Raw genomic sequence first — 20327 nt, 5'->3', positions numbered from 1 at the left:
AGGAACTTTTATCACTCTAAACTTTCATGATTAGGTTGAGATATCACAGTAAACCAAATTCATAGTAGAGCAAGTTACTTTATAAGAGACTTTTGACTATGGTTCCCTCAGGGTTTAGAATGGACTAGCACTTGTTCCATCAGGAACACAAATCTTCAGTCATCTCCTTGTAAATAGCTTGGAGGGCAGCAGCAGCTTGAAGAGACACCTTGAGCTTTCCTATGGGGGTAGCCTGATCTTCAGGGCCAACAACTGTTGGGAAAGGAAAAAAACACCAGACATCTGTATCATTCAACTGAAAAACACTTAAATACTTAATATTTTATATTAAATTATTTTCTACATTAGGTGCTGGGGATACTATACAAGGTTACTACCTCCCATTTTAGCGGGACTCATTCTGATGGAAGATGATGGAAAACAATCATTACAATATAGTATAGCTGGTGCTGGGATGAAAACTCAGGGTGCTTTGGGAACACAGACCTGGCACCTCATCCAGAATGGAAGAATCAGAAAAGGCCTTCTGAAGACAATCCCTTTGTCTTCAAAAAGTAAAAGAGACTCTAAGCATGTACAGCATGTGCCAAGATTGGAAAACAAGTTTGGCAGAAATGAAGCTATGTTGATAAGCAGGATCTAGATCGTAACAGGCCATTTGTCTTGTAAAAAATGTGATTTTAATTGATGGTATTAGAAATGACAGTTTCTTATTTGGGTTCCAAAAAAGTGACTCCACTCTGAGGAATATATTCTAAGGGGGCATGAGTAAATCAGGGAAGGTAGTTTATGAGGTTATTGCAGTAATTCAGGAGAGAAAAGGGTTCTGAAGTTTCTACAGTGGAGGTAGGGACAGATGCAGAACACTTAATGTTGGGACAAAGTCATTATTAGTCAAAGAGGACCATTTTGGATGGGTTAGGGGAAATGCACAGTAGATAGACAGTTTCAGAACAGATTGGATAAGGGAGGTCAGAAAGGCTGATGTTTAAATTTGCTTGAAAGTAAAACTGTCTTTTCAAAATCTCCCTGTCTCAAATACTGGAGATTCATAATAGGTGCTAGTTGCCAGGAGATATATGGGAGAAGATATACAACTGAGGAATGATTTAGAAAAACAGCAGTAGGGGTTTCAATCCAAATTGTCTCATCAACTAGTAATTATGTATTAAAAGTCAAAAGTATTCATTATTAGGATTATTCCCTTAGATATAAGTAGAACTGAGAGCACCAAAATGTATGACTCACTGTCTAGATCTTGCTCTAGGATGTCTCTTCCTGATACCAGCATTGGCCACAGCTCCAGATATGCGTAGCCTACTTCTTGACATTCTTTCTTTTCCTCCTCAATAGGATCACTTACTACTGTAAACTTTAAACTAAAGGAGAAAATACCCATTTAACTCAGTACTGATAGACTTAAAAAAGGGATAAAAGTAATCATAAATTATACACTGTATTTCCTGAATCACTCTTCCTCCATCTTACAAGAATGCAATGGCAAAAGACTAAGAAATTGGTATGACTTACAAAGTAACAACAGGCTTGGAGGGAACTAAGACTTGAGGTAAAGTAATTGATTACATTTTCTCAAAACTATTGAGAGATACATTTCCTTGTAAAATGGTTTACAGCTTTGCTGAAAGATTAGAAATGGGCAGTGGAGGTGTTACACAAAAAAACAAGGTTATGGAAATTAGAAGAGGTTTTTATATTTGTAAATAACAGTCTAATACCAAGCCTGAGCAGAGTAAAGGAAACAATACAGAATTACAAAATGAATATAAAAAAGTAAGAGTTGTAAATCTTGGAAGATGATACATATCATACATATCACATATCACAGTATATCACTGTATAAAGATCATACATATCACAGTTCCTCCCAAGCAGTGAGCAATTAACAACTATAGAATCCACCTCAGATACTAAAATCCACAGATGCTCAAGTCTTTTATATAAAATGCTGTTGGATTTGCATATAGAATATAATTTAAATCATCTCAAGATTACTTATAATAACTAATACAGTGTAAATGCTATTATGAATAATTACAACGTAAGTGTTAAGTAAATAGTTGCCAGTACGTGGCGAAGTTAAATTTTGCTTTTTGGAACATCCTAGAACCTAGAATTGTATTTTCAAATATTTTTGATCCATTGTTAGTTGACCCCATGGATGTGGAACCTGCAGATACAGGAGGCTGACAGTATTAGTCTAGCAAAGAATGATACTGAATTCCAGAAACTGAGACCTATTAAAATTTTTTGGTAAAATTTACATGACACAAATTCACTATTTTAACCATTGTAAAGTGTACAATTCAGTTTTTTTTTTTAGTATAATCATAATGTACAAACATCACCACTATCTAATTCCAGATCATGTTCATCACCATGAGACCTACACCCTTAACTAGTCACTCCCCATTCTCTCCCTCAGTTCTGGTAACCACTAATCTCCTTTCTGTCTCCCTGGATTTGCCTCTAATGGATATTTTATATTCCTATTCATTTTTAAAAAGCAAATATTGGTGGCCCATAGTTCTACAGGAGCAAGAATAGGACCAAAAATTCAAGCATTTTAAATCACAGTTAAATATGAGAAGCTGAAAAGAAATTCCAAAAGTGATGCATTTATGGCCACCAAGCAATATGTATTTGTAATTATGTTTCTGTATCAGTACTGAGAACTTCAACAATGCAAAGGGATAATGCTGACTCCACCTCAGCTTTCCCAGGAAACAGATAACTCGCATCACCACTTGCTGCATGCAATACCGACTGCCTTAGGGAAACTACGTTATTTCTGCAGCATCCTCTCTGGAGCCTTCAAGTTAAGTATCTCAAACATCATAGAGCTAGTAACTGGAAGAGTCAAGATTCAAAACCAAGTCTGTGTGACTACAAAGGCAACATGCTCCCCACTATAGGCTTTTCAGGGCTTCCTCGGTGGCTCAGTTGGTAAAGCATCCGCCTGCAATGCAGGAGACCCCAGTTCGATTCCTGGGTCAGGAAGATTCCCCGGAGAAGGATAGGCTACCCACTGCAGTATTCTTGGACTTCCCTTGTGGCTCAGCTGGTAAAGAATCAGCCTGCAACGCAGGAGAACTGGGTTTGATCCCTGGGTTTGGAAGGTCCCCTGGAGAAGAGAAAGGTTACCCACTCCAGTATTCTAGCCTGGAGGATTCCATGGACTGTACAGCCCATGGGGTCACAAAGGGTTGGACATGACTGAGTGACTTGCACTTTCATTGAGCTTTTAGAAAAGTAATGGATTAGAACACCAGTCCCATACTAGTTCTTACTCACACACAAGGAAAGGAGGTAAGGTTGCCAGACTCTGACAAAAACAAACAAAACACAGCTGTCCATATAAATTTGATTTTCAAAATTCTGCTAGACGAGAAAATTTTCAGTCTATGTATATCCAATGCATTTCATCTGGAACCTCTAAAAGGAGGGCTCCTCAGATTATAGGAATATGACAGTCGGCTTTCCTAAAACTTAAGAGTAGACTCAGATTTTACTTCAAAGTATTCCTGTAGAGAAATCATTTTTAACTCAAAATATAAAATTGCTATTATAAAGGCATAATATTTGGTAAGCTAACAATGGTATTGTGTTTGCAAGAAATGAATCAAATTATTCTAGAGCGCCAAGGCAGTGTGTCCTTTCTGTAGGGGCATGGAGTGTTGACGTCAATTGCTGCCTCAAAAAAAGCGCTTATCAGAGGCTGGCATGGGTGAGAAATGAACTAATCTATGAGACTACATAATTTATCAGGTAGTCAGTCACAAGCATAAATTACCCAAGTTGATGGGAAATTCATTAGGAGAATATTAATATGAAAGAAGTTATTAAAATACTCCACATCAGCACAAAACTAGACTCAAACTCCTGAATTCTTGTGTGATGTCTCCTGTCTTTAGAAATAGGAAGCACATGCTTACTGTCCTTGCTCAGGATCTTCTCCAATCAGCATGGTGAACAGAAACTGCCTCCGTTCTTTTTGCTCCACTGGGTCCAGATCTATCACTGTATTAAGGGTAAGTGGGAGAAAAGAAAAGAATCATATACTGTTGCTATTTGGGCACTAAGATTTTCATAAATGGTATGTGCAAAACAGTGATTTAAACCAGACACCTGGCAAGCATGGGTGCCCAGGAGCCAGCTCCTTGTTTTCATAAATAAAGTTTTATTGGACACAGCCATCTCTTTACTGTGTGGTGGCTTTCCAACTATAACGATAGAGCTGAAGAGTTGTGACAGAGACTGGCGCACAAAGCCTAAAATATTTACTCTGTGGCCCTTTAAGAATATGCTTCGAGTACTGATACAAAGGAAGCCTTACAATCCAAGCTTGTAAGCTGTTTTGACCCACTCCTCAACTGGAAGAATTCTAGGAGACTGATTTTTTTTTTTAGGGCTGCCTAGAAATTTGGGTTTTGAGGTAGGTTCAACTCAAGGTGCCTGATTCAACATGCATTCCCCTCTTCCTCCTCCTTTTTACACAGGACTGTTGCAGCCTCAGATAAATTTGCCTATGTTTTCTAGTCTCTAGTTTAGCTAGGTTTGGCCACATGATGGAGTTCTGCCCACTGGGCTGTGTGAAGTCTTGGAGGTATTCTTCCTTTCTGCAGCTGCTATTAAGGACCGTGAGGCAAATGGAAGGCTGAAAGGACACACGGGGGCTGGGAAGGCAAGACGGGAGTTCGGGTCACGTGCCAAACTATGATGCAGGGATAGGATACACTTTTTTTAAAGGTCAGGGGTGGGATAAGGGGTTGAAGAATAAAGAATGAGAAGCAGCTATTAGAAATTAAAAAAAAAAAAACCTAGTCAATGACTGGAAGATAAAATTAAGGAAGTATTTTCTACCCCTGTCCAAAAAGAAAAAGAGAAATAAAGAAAAAAGCAGCGGTAAAGGAGGAAAGTGATAAAATTAGAGGATCAATTTGGAAGATCCAAAATTCTACTAAGAAAATGAGAAAATGTAGGGGGACAAAGTTATCAGAGAAAGGAAAACAAGTTTCCTAGAACTAAAAGCCATGAGCTTCCAGATTTAAAGAGCCCACCGAATGGCCAGAACAATTAAAGAACATATATGCACATGATTCTGAAATTTAAGAACACTAAAGAGAAAATATTAAAGTCTTCTGGGGAGGAAGGAGGTCGTTTTCATATAAGAACTAGACTCCAGGTCTGGACCTAGAAGATCAAGGACCAATAGCTTTGAAATTCTGAATGAAAAATGTTTTCAACATAGATTTTTATACTTCGTCTAATCATCAATCAAATAAATATATGGATTTATTTGAGAATAGATTTATTTGCATGAATAGAGATTTCATGCAAGACTGTCTCAAAATATTTATTTCCAATGTACTCTTTCTTTTAAAGCTACTCAAAAACATGATCCATTAGAATATAATAAATCAGATAGAGGGTGACATAGGACCCAGGAGATAAGAAATGCAGTAATAAGAGAATTAAACTCTCCAAATGGGGCAGCAGTGGGATAATAGAGGAGAAGAACAAGAAGATAAAGAGATATCTTCAGGAAAAAAAAAAAAAAAAGATAAATTATATGATAGGTTGTTTATTTGAAAATTTAAAAATCTGCTGGAGGATGTAGAAAGAATCACAACAGGTATAACAAAAAAAAAAAAAAATGAAAAATTGAGACCACAATAATACAAGAAAGAAATTATATCATGGTGTACAACTTGGCTCTATAAGAATATTTACATAGTCACAATAGAAACAATTACAATTACTTAAAAATTAAATAAAATTATGATCCAACTGTATGGGAGAAAGAGAACGTGGATGTGATATAAGAGAGACAAATTTTATGTGCCAAGATAGAAGTCAGCAGATAAGGTCTAAAATTACTGAATCAGGAAACTGCAAAAGAATGATTTCCTCAGAAACACGGGGTTAAATAACAGAAGAAAGAAGAAATAGCAGAAAAAGTGAAAAGTGGAGAGGTAGACTGAGGAAGGGGTCAGAGAGGGGTGAGGGGGAGTGATTTGTAGAGAATGAGTGGAGCAAAGGACTGCTTTATTTTAATCAAAAATCTGTTTAGGCCTATTTGATATTTTAAAACCATATGCATATATTACTTTGATAAATAAAACGGTTAGATCCACCCCATCAGAAGCCCTCAGGCTAAACAACTGTCAGCTTCCCCTCCCACTGATCACGAGGGACACCTCACCCTTGCTGAAGTGGAAGTAGATCTCTTCTCCTGCTCTGGGTTTCCTCAGGGATACTGGAGTCTCCGTCTCTGACAAGGGCAGATCGTAGAACCTGTATTCCACATACACCTGTTCCACGTTCTCGTCACACATCACTTCAGCCTCTGGGTAGAAGGCCAGGGAGACGATTTCAATGCACATCTTCTCTGAATCCTGACAAGGAAAATATTCATTTCCGGTAGGTTAGTGGTGCCAGTGTTTATACTCCATGTAATGAACACATCACTCTCTATAATCACAGGCACACTCCACCTAACATACTACTCCTTGAGAATCAATTTACAGGCCCCTAAAGCTGGCACCAAGAGACCACTTGGCTGAATTGGCACTGCTAATCATGGGAAATTGGTAAAGAGAATCCAGGTCCTCTATCTCCCAGTCCAGAAAATCATTTCTCCAGACCAGCTTTTCTCAGCCATCACCACAGACAGAAAGAATCAAGAAACTTTCTGAGAACACAGATTGTTTTCTTAAACTTTCTTGACAAAAACCAATCCAGCTCTTTCCTGCAGTTAGATCCTAAGAGAACTGCCAATTGAGTGGCTGTTTTAGCCACTAAAGCAAAGGAATGCCCAGCGCTCCCTGGGCTCCCATCGACACCCTGCCAAGTACAAGACACAGAGCAGACCACCCTGCACTCCAGTCCTTTGAGCTCTGCTTCAGACTTGCTGCCCTGGCCAACATCCTCTCTTACTACATGTAATACAAACTATTATTTTGTATTCTAGTCTATCTCAGTTTTTGGTTTATTTGTTTCAGTGCCGGCTGGATCCCTTATTTCATTTTCCACTACAGGATGTCAACTCAGTTGGAAAACACTGCACCACAGTAATGACATGATAGCCATTAGCTACATGTGGCTACTCAGCACTTGAAACGTGGCTAATCTGAATTGAGATGTGCTATAAGTGTAAAATTCATGCACAGTTTTGAAGACTTTGCATTAAAAAGGAATATAAGATATCTCAATAATTTTTATATATTGATTTCATGTGAAAATGATGATTCTTTAGCTGCTACTGCTACTGCTAAGTCACTTCAGTCGTGTCTGACTCTGTGTGACCCCACAGACATCAGCCCACTAGGCTCTCCCGCCTCTGGGATTCTCCAGGGAAGAACACTGGAGTGGGTTGCCATTTCCTTCTCCAACGCATGAAAATGAAAAGTGAAAGTGAAGTCACTTAGTTGTGTCCGACTGTTAGCAACCCCATAAACTGCAGCCTACCAGGCTCCTCCATCCGTGGGATTTTCCAGGCAAGAGTACTGGAGTGGGGTGCCATTGCCTTATTAGATTAAATAAAATACACTATTAAAATTAATTTCACTTGTTTCTTTTTATACTTTTAATGTGGACACTAGAAAACTTCATATTACATTGGTGGCTCACATTATAATTCTGTTGGACAGCACTTCATAGACGGTAAGCTCCACAGGTTCTAGGACCGTAACTCTGTTTTGCTAACCCCTTTAGACCTAACATCTAACATACCACTAATTTGTTTTGTTATCTCTCCATGTCAACTAGATCTAAATTTAAAAAAATTACTTTTGATTCTTTCCCTCACAGTTGTTCTCATTCCATTAAATTGAGGATGTTGGGGGGGAAGTTTTCATAAAACTATGAGAAAAAAAAAAAGCCATTACAGGCTGAGAGTGCAAATTAGTATCATTTGGGTGATGATAATGTGGTAGAATCCATCAACATTTCAAGAGCAGATGCCTTTTGAAATCAGCAGTTCCACTTCTAGGAATCTATTCCACAAAGACATTTACCAAGAACAGAATAGTACACAGGAACAAAGGTGTCACTGCACCATTATTCCCTCCCTCTTTCCTTCTTTTATTGTAGATACCTGGCTGTACAGAGACAGAACAACAAGGTCTGCACACGGCAAACTCTGCAAAAGCTAGGTGCAGTCACCACACATTTGTTCCTTTCAAGGCTCATTTGTAAAGGCTGGCTATGAGATTTTACAGTGGAACCTCCCCCCACCCCACCCACCTTTACTGAGATAAAACTGACATAACATTCCCTTGCTTTCCAGTACCTTAGATCAAGGGTCCCCAACCTCCTGGATCTAGAGCCTGGTGATGTGAGGTGGAGCTGATGTAATAACAATAGAATTAAAGTGTACAATAAATGTAATGACTTGAATCATCCCCACACCACCCCCACCCCCACCCCAGTCTGTGGAAAAATTGTTTTCCACGAAACCAAGTTTCTGCTACCAAAAAGGGTGGAGACCTCTGCCTAAGATGAATCAAACTATTTGCTACCTCAGGGCATTTACATTTGCCATTTTCTCTACCTGAAGTAATTACCCCCCAAGGATTCCCTTCTCATTCTTCAGATTTCACCTGAAACATCCTCTCCTCAGAGAATTCTTTCCTTACTACCTCATTTAACTCAACTCTTCCCATTATTATTATATCACCCAATGTGCCTTCTCTGTAGTATTTAGAATCAGCAAGTATCTGTTCAGTGATTTATATCTGTTTTCATTCAGTAGAACGTAAGATTCAAAGAGGAAAGGACTAAGTCTACCTTATTTATTATATTGTAGCCACAGAGCCTGGCAAATAATGAGACAGGTAACTCCATGATTACTTGTTGAAGGACTCACACGGGTCCTGTGAGGATTATATGGTTGCAACTAGAGACTATCATACTAAGTGAAGTAAGTCAGAAAGAGAAAGACAAATACCATATGATATCACTTATACGTGGAATCTAAAACATGACACAAGTGAAATCTATCTAGGAAACGGAAACAGACTCAGACATAGAGAACAGACTCATGGTTGCCAAGCGGGAGAGGGTTGGGGGAGCCATGGAGTAAGAGATTGGGGTTAGCAGATGTAAGCTGTCACATACAGAAAGGATAAACAAAAAGGTCCTAAGCTATAGCACAGAGAACTATATTTACTATCCTATGATAAGCCATAATGGAAAAGAATATAAAAGAATATATTCGGCCACCTGATGTGAAGAACTGATTCATTTGAAAAGACCCTGACGCTGAGAATGACTGAAGGTGGGAGGAGAAGGGGACAACAGAGGATGAGATGGTTGGATGGCATCACTGACTCAACGGACATGAGCCTGAGTAAGCTCTGGGAGCTGGTGATGGACAGGGAGGCCTGGCGTGCTGCGATCCACGGGATCTCAAAGAGTCAGACACGACTGAGTGACTGAACTGAATGGAACTAAGTATATGTATAACTGAGTAACTTTGCTATACAGAAAATAACACAACATTGTAAATCAACTATACTTCAATTAAAAAATAAATAAAAGTTAAAACAAACTAGTGAATATATGAAAAAGAAAGAGACACACAAATACAGAGAACAAACTAGTGGTTACCAGTGGGGAGGGAAAAGCAGGAAGGGGCAAGATAGGAGTAGGGGATTAAGCCATAAAACTACTATGTATAAAATAAATGAGCTGCAAGGATATATTGTACAAGCCAAGGAATATAGCCAATATTTTATAATAATTATGAATGAATAATAACCTTTAAAAATTGTGAATCACTGTTGTACACCTGAAACTTATACACTATTATACAGCTATACCTTGTGGTGATGTGATTTAGTCACTAAGCCATATCTGACTCTTGCGACCCCATGAACTGTAGCCTTCTAGGCTCCCCTGTCCATGGGATTCTCCAGGCAAGAATACTGGAGTGGGTTGCCATGTCCTCCTCCAGGGGATCTTCCTGACCCAGTAATCAAACCCGGGTCTCCTGCATTGCAGGCAGATTTTTTACCAACTGAGCTATTTTTTAAAAAAGAAAAACTTTTTCAAAAAAGAAAAATGCATGTTTCAGAATAATATAGACCAAAACTGTTTTGAAAAATGAGGGAAACTGGATGAAGAGTACATGGTACCTCTCCATACATTTTTTTTTGGTAACTGTTTACAAATCTATAATTATTTCAAGATCAAAAGCATTATAAAAGAATATGTACAGTTGATCTATAGTTTGATGTCATTTATATAATTAGTAATATTATATATGTAACTAGTAGTATTAGCCATATTAATAACTGAAATATATATTACCTCATTTGAACTTGCTAGCAGAACCCCTAAGAGCAGTTAGTTATTCAGCATTAGTGACAGACAGATAGCTCCCTTTGGCTTATTCAGGTGTGCTAGCTAATTTTGAGGAGAGAAAAGGGCAGAGTTCCTAAAACTAATTAATACACATAACGAACGGGTCAAGAAATCTTCAATTCCTGAACTTAAGAGTATAACAAAATAGAATAAACCTCTCTTTTATTGGTTCTTGAAATACACTATATACACTATGGCTAAGAGACAGTAATCTGAGGCCACAGAGCAAATGGAAATAATTGTTCCCTTCTCATTAGGAGAGGTTAATAAGAGGATTAGTTATATGGTTCACTTAGTAGGAGACTGACTCCTGAGATCAGGAACAGAACTTCATATGGAGGAAACCATGAGGTCTGGATTGAGATCCCTTCCTGGGGATTCTTGGAAGTATAGAAGGCCTTTAGGAACCTTGTGTTGATTAATAGAGCCTCCTCTGGAACAGTCCTACTCAGATCCCATGATAAAGGAACTCTTCTAATTCTGGACTTTAAGAGAGGGAGTTAAAGACCCAAATGTACTATGACTGCTTTGCTTTTTTTTTAATCAGTACAAGGGAAAGACATTTGCGAAAGTTCTTAAAGTTGTAACCTATACAACTGACCTGGCAGTTAGAAGGGAAATGACAGCCCTCTGTCTGGATCTCGTCCCCTTAGGGCTTTGTCCTTCCTTGTAGGGGCCACTACCACACCATAGAAGCTTGCATTGGGGAACTAAAGTATTTCAGAGAGGAGACAGACCGTGGCCACCATCATCATCACTATCATTTAGTGCTTAATTTGTCCCAAGCACTATATTAAACCCTTGTCACATATTACCTTATTTAAATCTTTCCACATGGCTATAAAATGGGCATATTTATCACCACTCTACAACCTCAATATGCATAGCAGCACTGTTTACAATAGCCAAGACACATGGAAGCAATCTAAATGTCCATCAACAGACAAATAAAGATGCTGTGTGTGTGTGTGTGTGTGTGTCTGTGTGCGTACACACACACTGGGCTTCCCAGGTAGAGCTAGTGGTAAAGAACCCACTTGCCAATGCAGGAGATCCAAGAGACACAGGTTCAATCCCTGGGTCGGGAAGATCTCCTGGAGGAGGGCATGGCAACCCACTCGAGTATTCTTGCCTGGACAACCCTATGGATAGAGGAGCCTGGCAGGCTACAGTCCATGGGGTCACAAAGAGTTGGGCATGAACGGAAGCAACTTAGCACAGCATACTACATACATTTATATAATATGGAATATTACTCAGCCATAAAAAGAAGGAAATAATGTCATTTACAACAACGTGGGTGGACCTAGAGATTATCATACTAAGTGAAGTGAAAGACAAATGTCATATGATATTACTTATATGTGGAATCTAAAATATGATACAAATGAACTTATATACAAAACAGAAATAGACTTGGACATAGAAAACAAATCTAGGGTTACCAAAGGGGAAAGGAGGAAGGGATAAATTAGGAGTACGTGGTGAGCAGATATAAGCTACTATATACTATATATAAAATAAAGAACAAGGACCTACTGTATAGGACAGGGAACTATATTCAATATCCTGTAATAACCTATAATGGAAAAGAATCTGAGAAAGAATATATATAACTGAATCTCACTGCTGTACACCTGGAGCATTGTAAATAAACTATACTTCAATTAAAAAAAAATTACCACTTTACAGACGAGGAAATAGACCCTAACAGAGGTTAAATAACTCCCCCCAAATGGTATAGATACTAAAAGCAGAGCCTGGATCTAAACCACTTTTGTCTGAACCACATTTCCATGTTCCTAAACATGACATTCTCTTGCCTCCTCCATTGCGGTGGCTGACTCCAGGCAGAAGGGGGCTAGAGCCCAGCCACTGTCTCTGGACCTTCAACCTCTTCCATCTTTCATGCCCAGCTATTTTGAAATACAAACAGGATTGAGTATGAGGCAGGAAAGACAAGGCTGGGCCCAAAGACAGCCTATATACCTCTTTATTTTGCACTTAATGAGACGATGAACATGAAGAAATGGCATCTAAAACAGAAACTTCTAGCATCTGAACAAGAAACTCAGACCACAGAAACCATGGCCCATGCACAGTAAAAATGTGCAGACTGCTGATAACCCTGTTTGACCTTCCCCTGTGGTGCTTGACTAGTAAGGGAGAACAGTTCTTAGAGCACTTGTATAATGTCTTCAGGAAATAAATGCATGAGACCCAGAGGTGATGCAACCTGGGGCAATCCAGGCCATACTTCAACCCTCCCCTCGATGAATATTCCACCCCTAATCATAAATACTCCCGTCCATTCAAAGGGCTAAAAATAGGATAAAAGGGGGATCAAAAATCCTTGTGGCATGCCCCTCACTTGTGAGGAGGCCTGCACTCTGAGTGTGTAATTTTCACTTCTGCCTCAATAAACTGCTTCTTTTTTATTTAAAACAAATTGTATTTATTTATTCAGGCCATGCTGCGTAGCTTGTAAGGTCTTAGTTCCCTGACCAGAGATTGAATCTGGGCCACAGCAGTGAAAATGCTAATCTTAACCACTGGGCCACTAAGAAATTTTCCCCCTGCTCCTTCTCTTTAATCCTCACCTTTGGTGTAGTTTTGTGTGTTTTGTTTTTTTCTTCCCCTTTGTGTTTGTGTTACCCATCCAAATTCTTATGGATGAGTTGAACAAGAGCCTGGACTTTTTTTTCTTTTGGCTGCACCATGTAGCTTGTGGAATCTCAGTTTCCCCACCAGGGATTGAACCCAAGCCATGGCAGTAAAAGCATGGAATCCTAACCATGAGGCCACCAGGGAACTCCCAAACTTGGACTTTGGATAAAGCTTTTCTGGTATCAAGTATACATGTGTCTGTGTTTTAAGTTTAACTTGATAACAATACTAATTCTTACTAAATATGATCAGATTTCATGTTTAGTTTACCAAGTAACATTTTTGGGTACATAAAGGTTTTCTAAAAGACCTCATTTAAGAGTATTTGATTTAGGGTAATTTTTATTTTAATTATTCATTTTTGACTGCACTGGGTCTTCATTGCTGTGTGTGGGTTTTCTCTAGCTGTGGAGAGCACGGGCTACTCTTCGTTGCGGTGAGCAGCTTCTCATCGCAGAGGTTTCTCTTGTTGAGGAGCACAGGCTCTAGGTGCATGGACTTCAGTAGCTGTGGTACACGGGCTTAGTTGCTCTGCAGCATGCGGAATCTTCCCGGACCAGGGATCAAACCCGTCTCCCCTGGCAGGGGGGTTCCTAACCACTGGACCAACAGGGAAGTCCTAGGGTAATATTTTTAATGTCATCTGTCTGACTTGTGGCTCCAAATTTGCTGATCAGCTGACTGCTTTTTGGGTTGATCTGAGAGGTACACAGTTTAGAAAACGACTCAAGTTCCACCTCTTTCATTAACTACCGCTACAATCCTGGACACATCACCTGGTCTTCTTCACCTTATGATGGATAAGGTGTTATGGTCTAGTTCTAATTCTATGGCTCTGATCTGTCCTACAAACATTTCTCAAGATACCAGTTACACAGTGTCTAAAAAAGATATGACAGATAAAAGTTCAGAAAATAAACTTAACTATTTGCCATATTAACGGCCTGAGTCTACTGCACTTGAATCGTTTCTCCCCACTCCAATATCCTTCATCATTTTTTTATAAAACCTCAGTACGATTTCTGACTTTCAAGGAAGAGTTTTCTGATCTCTACAAAAGCAACAGTAATTTTCCTGTTTGGAATTCTCATAAACCTTAGAGTTATATCACATAATCTACCCACTGGATTCTAGATAGCCCTATGCTCTCCTTTATTGTTTCTAATAAGGTTCATAATTCTCAATTAGATTTTAATCTTTCATTCAGTCACTCATTCAACAAATACTTATTGGCTGCCTACAAATGTATGAGGGAGCATTCTAGCAGCTAGAGTGATTGTCTTCTATCTTATCTATAACTTCACAATATTCCAAAATGACTGTGAATATACCTGTGAATATTTATTCATGTGTGTGTGTGTGCACGCGTGCACAGCCTCAATTAGTTCCAAAAGAGATTTGAGGCCAAAATGCTTAATATATAATTGTAATTACAGGTTTTAAAGGTTGAATAAAAACCTTCAAAAACTGAATGATCTCTCTGAGCCCTCCCAGAAAGCTTTTTTTCTTCCAGCCTCCACCTCCCAAAATAAAACTGCTCTCTTAAGGTAGATTTAAAGAAAGGGGTGTCACAGGCTGGGTAAATCACAATTTACAATGAAGGAAGTAGGTAAGGGATCCAAAGAGGAGAGACAAGTGTTGAAGTCAGTCCTCATTTATATTAGTGCCAAATCAAGAAAATGATCCTTTCATCTGCCTGTATCAACAAACTTCCATTCAATCGCAATGTAAATTTAACTAAATAATTTGTTTCCCATCTGGTTCATTACAACGGGACTTGAACTTGGCACACACGGCCATTAAGCACACTGGCATTACTTACGATCTTGGCTCCTGCACAGTGGTCACCCCAGTGTACTTACTGCCTTAGGGCATTTCTGAGATACAGGTGTTACTATCTCATCGCTGTCTGTCGTTTGCGCTTCACTGCCTTCAGAAGCTTGTTCACAGAATTCTTTATCTGTCAGAGAAGAGACTTAGAGTTACAGAGCCGTTTTGGAGCATGCTGTCTATCCCAGAAAAGACTTAGTACCTACATCTTCAATTTACTATCTAGGTACTAATTCTGAGTACCTAGATTTTGGCTGTAGTTACTAAGAATCAAACCCTCTTTTTTAAAGTTTCACTTCTTCAGAAGATTACCAAACACACAAGGTTCACTTCTGAAAAATAGAAAATGAAGGAAGATAGATAGTAGGTATAGAGAAAATTTGTCCTTTTAGGGACTGGAGAAAATTACTAAGCAAGGAAAAACAATATAATCAGGATGCAGCAGATTGTATTTTACAAAGACTGGCATCAAACAGTATCTCTCATCCCACATGCTCTTTCTTACAATGTGATCTTGATACTCCTAAAACTTTTTTTAAGGTAGGCATTTTTATTTACTTATTTTAAAATTTTCTTTTTATATTAGATTATAATTGACTTACAATGCTGTGTTAGTTTTAGGTATACAGCAAAATGATTTAGTTGTACATATTCATGTATTTGTTCTTTTTCAGATTCTTTTCCCATATAGGTTACTACAGAGTATTGAGTAGAGTTTCCTATGCTGTACAATAGGTCCTTGTTGATTATCTATTTTATATACAGTAGTGTATACATGTTAATCCCAAACTTCTAATTTATCCCTCCCCTCCACCTTTCCCCTTTGGTAACCATAAATCTGTTTTCTAGATCTGTGAGTCTATTTCTGTTTTGTAAATAAATAACTTAAATAACTTTGTCTAATTTTTTAGATTCCACATATAAGTGATATTATATTCTATGTCTTTCTCTGTTTGAATTACTTGACTTAGTAGGATAATCTCTAAATCCATCCATGTTGTTGCTAATGCCATTATTTCATTCTTTTTATGGCTGAGCAATATTCCATTACCTCATCATCTTTTTAATCTGTGTATCTATCATTGGGTATTTAGATTGCTTCCATGTCTTGGCTACTGTAAATACTGCTTCAGTGAACATTGGGGTGCACATATCTTTTCAAAGTATGATTTTTCCAGATATGCCGAGGAGTAGGATTGCAGGATCAAATGGTAGCTCTATTTTTAGCTTTTTGAGGCAGCTCCATACTGTTTTCCATAATGGCTATACCAATTTACACTCCCATCAATACTGTAAGAGTATCTCCACATACCCTCCAACATTTATTATTGGTACACTTTTTAATAATGGCCATCCTGACCTGTGTGAAGTGGTACCTCATTGTGGTTTTGATTTGCATTTCCCTGATAATTAGATGTTGAGTATCTTTCCATGTGTCTACTGGCCATCTGTATGTCTTCTTTAGGGCAATGTCTATTTAGGTCTTCTGCCCATTTTTTTATTGGGTGTTTTATTTTTTCTTGTTGTTGAGTGGTTGGAGCTGTTTGTATCTTTGGAAATTAAGACCTTGCCAGTCACATTGTTTGCAAATATTTTCTCCCATTCTCTAGTTTTCTTTTCATTTTGTTTATGGTTTCCTTTGTTGTGCACAAACTTGTAAAGTTTGATTAGGCCCCATTTGTTTATTTTTGGTTTTGATTCTATTGCTTAGGGAGACTGACCTAAGAAAACATTGGTACAATTCAGGTCAGAGAATGTTTTGTCTGTAATCTGCAGTGTGGGAGACCTGGGTTTGATCCCTGGATTGGGACGATCTCCTGGAGGAGGGCATGGCAACCCACTCCAGTATTCTCGCCTGGAGAACTCCCATGGATAGAGAAGCCTGGCAGACTGCAGTCCATGGGGTCACAGAGTCAGACACAACTGAGCAATTAACCACAGAAGTTTTACGGTGTCTTGTCTAAGTTCTCTCTTTTTTCTGTATGTGGATAAGATTGTCCCAGAGCCATTTATTGGAAAGATTAGATTTCCCTACTGAATGATGTTGAAACCTTTGTGGAAAATCAATTTTCAATAAATGTAAGGGTCTATTTCTGGATTAGCAATTCTGTTCCACTGATATATAAATCTGCTACTGCTAAGTCGCTTCAGTCATGTCCGACTCTGTGCGACCCCAGAGACAGCAGCCCACCAGGCTCCCCCGTCCCTGGGATTCTCCAGGCAAGAACACTGGAGTGGGTTTCCATTTCCTTCTCCAATGCATGAAAGTGAAAAGTGAAAGTGAAGTCACTCAGTCATGTCCGACTCTTAGCGACCCCATGGACTGCAGCCTACCAGGCTCCTCCGTCCATGGGATTTGCCAGGTAAGAGTACTGGAGTGGGGTGCCATTGCCTTCTCTGTATATAAATCTATCTTTGTGCTAACACTGACAGTGTAACACTGTCTGAATTGCTGCAGCTTCATAGTAAGCTTTGAAAATCAAATAGTACAAACATTTCAATTTTTTTCTTTTACTAAATTGTTTCAGGTAGATTCTTTGCTTTTCTATATAAAATTTGGGTAGAATTGCATCATTTTTATAATTTTGAGTGGTCCAATCCATAAACATGGTACATTTCATTTATTTGAATTTCCCTTAACTTCTCTTAAAAACTTTTGTAGATTTCAGTATATAGGACTTACCTTTCTTTCATTAAACTTATTCCTAAACCTCTTTAAAGTTTAGATGATAGTGTGAATGTAACTGTTTTCTTCATTTAAGATCGTTCATTTATAAAATACGGAAATACAATTAATTTTGAAATATTGATTTACATATTGCAACCTTATTCACTTGCTCCTAGTTTCAGTTGTTTAAAATTTTTTATTGGTTTCTTATGATTTTCTAAATAGAGGATCATGTTGATTGCAAATAAAGGTAACACTATTTCTTCCTTTCCCATCTGTACAACTTTTCTTCTTGCCTTTTTGCAATATTTTTTTTCTTATTGCAATAATTAAAACCTCCACTACAATGTTAAACAGGAGTGCTGGATTGTCTGCACTTGTCTGAAACTGAGATGAGGAAGAGGAAAGAGCCAGCCCTGGCTTGCCAAACTACCACATTGCTGTTCTTGTGTTTTATTTGCAACCAGTTCGTGCAGGTGCCTGGCAACCCTCCAAGCTCTAATGAAGGCTCTGTTTCTCCTAGTGCTGAGGTCATGTGAATGCACACATCTGTGTTTGCAGGAGAAGCCCTCAGGAGGTCTTGGTCAGACGACTCTGATCTTTGTCCTTTCCTGGATGGGGATACCCTTCAGTGGGGCACAGACTGTGAGGACTACTACTTCGTCATCCACCTCAGTAGCTGGCAGTTTCTTGTCATTATATCCAACGTTTTGGAGAGTGAGAAGGAGGAAGACAGGGATAGACTCAAGTAGGACACTGAGAACGTGCAGAAGCTACTTTTCAAGGAAAAAAGACTAAAGAACTCCCAACTGACCCAAGCAGCATACTTATTCAGCCTCTCTAATGAAGAGAGAGTCAGGAGGCCAGAGAGAATTTTTGACTGCCAAATGTCAATTAGAGGTCAAATGGGACTTACTGAAATACAAAACATAGTCTGAAAAGAATAAACCCTTTTCCTCAATGATGAACATAAAGGTGGTTTTGCACTATCTTTACAAATCTCAGGAAGAGCAGCTTGTGAAGGCTGCAATGGTCTATGATACGGAGATATCCCAATATTTGAAAAATGAAATGGGTATCATGAACTCAAATTGTTCTGCCTCAAGCACCTTTCAGAAAGGTTTGCTACAGTTACAAAAGGGGATATTTCTGGAAAATGAAAATGTATCAAAACCAGATATTGAGAGTCCAAGAATGATCAATAATTGCTTCCTGTCTGGATGGATCTTTGTTCCATGTTTGGCTCAAACAAGAATCTAGTATTTCTGGACATCAGAGATTTCTTAGTACTTCATTGGTGAGGATTCTTTATGAGAAATTAGGCTCTTCTGTCATGTGCAGAAAGTGATTCTCAAAGTTATTTCCTCAGCTGATGCTTATTGAAACTTCTGCCTCACTTTTGGTGGCTATAAGTGGCAATGCATAAGAAGGCAACATATCTGGCCTTCAAAGGAAAACGACCAAAATGATGTTCTTTCCGCATTGTGTGAGGCCTTGAGACACCCAAAATGTAATCTGTACTGTCTCATGCTGGTATCTTGTTCTGTCACCATTCATCATTGAGTTCATCTTTCCTTCTCCCTTTGAAACCAAGCACTCACTGGCATTTTTGAACCTCACAGAAAATGAGCTTCTGGATGAAAGTGTCAAGTTGCTGTATGTAACTTTGAGACACCTAAAGTGCTTCCTCCAGAGGCTGACATTGGAAAGTTTTTACCTTAAAAAATCCTATTGCAAGGATCTCTCTTCTGCTTTGATCGTCAATCAGAGGCCGACACATTGCTCTTGGTAAGAAAGTCCTCACGGATGACAGGATGAACCTTCTGTGTGTGAGGGCTTGAGTTACCCCAGTGTAAACCCTAGATCCTGGGGCTACAGAGCTGCAGTATAACCAGGGATGTTTGCAATCATTTCTCAAAGCTTCTCTAATAAAAATCAAGCCTAAAACACTTGAATCTTGGGCTGAATTACATAGGGATTACTATACTGAAGTTTCTGTGTGAATCTTTGAAAAAACCACTGTGGGAGATCAACCAAGATGGTGAAACAGAAAGACCCTGAGCTCATCTCCTCTCACAAACACACCAAAATCACAACTTTTGACAGAACAACTATCAGGGAAAAAAACAGAACCTTCTAGAAAGAAAATTCAATTAAAGCTATAAAGAAGGAACCACAACAAGATGGGTAGGGGGTGGACTTGTGATACAGTCAAGTCCCATACCCTCTGGTGGGCAACCCACAAACTGGGGAATAATTACAACAGCAGAGGTTCTCCCAGAGGAGAGGGAGATCTCAGCCACACATTGGGTTCCTCAGCCTGGGGGACCTGCACTGGAAAGATTCACCCCCCAGAGCATCTGACTTTGAAGGCCAGACAAGTTTACTTTCAGGAATCCCAGGGGACTGGGAAATAGAGACTTCATTTTAAAGTGTGCACACAAAATCTCATATGCTGGAGGACTCATGGAGGAAGCAATAAATTGAGAGGAGCTTGATAGGAATCCCACCTCCTGATCTCGAAGAATCTCCTAGAGAGACAGTAGGCAAGTGCAGCTTACCCTGGGACATGGACACTGACAGCAGCCATTTTGGGGAGCTCCTTCTACCACCTAGACACCACTGCTGGCAAGCACCACTGTGGAATCCTCCCTCTACTTAGGAGCCTCAGGACCAAGCCCTGTGCTGGCCCAGTGGCCTGTAGGTGCCAGTGCTGGGGTGCCTCAGGCCAAGCAACTAACTGGGTGGGGAGACAGCCCCACCCATTAGCAGACAG

General features: G+C 39.1%; 1 protein-coding gene across 1 annotated transcript in view; it reads right to left on the bottom strand.

The window, feature by feature from the left end:
• Position 1: 1 nt before the first annotated feature.
• Positions 2-20327, bottom strand: part of RPGRIP1 (RPGR interacting protein 1) — a 35221-nt gene continuing 14895 nt past the window's right edge. The window contains exons 11-15 of the mRNA XM_070378328.1: positions 14916-15013; positions 6224-6416; positions 3954-4038; positions 1249-1379; positions 2-252 (exon numbers count right to left, since the gene is read on the bottom strand). Coding sequence (XP_070234429.1) covers positions 140-252; positions 1249-1379; positions 3954-4038; positions 6224-6416; positions 14916-15013 — 620 coding nt within the window. The 3' untranslated portion in view covers positions 2-139. The remainder of the gene's footprint in view (positions 253-1248; positions 1380-3953; positions 4039-6223; positions 6417-14915; positions 15014-20327) is intronic.

This window comes from Bos mutus, chromosome 10 (genome assembly GCF_027580195.1).
Source record: "Bos mutus isolate GX-2022 chromosome 10, NWIPB_WYAK_1.1, whole genome shotgun sequence".
NCBI lineage: Eukaryota > Metazoa > Chordata > Mammalia > Artiodactyla > Bovidae > Bos > Bos mutus.
The sequence above is the reverse complement of the archived record's forward strand: the minus strand, read 5'-3'. Positions and strand labels throughout refer to the sequence as shown.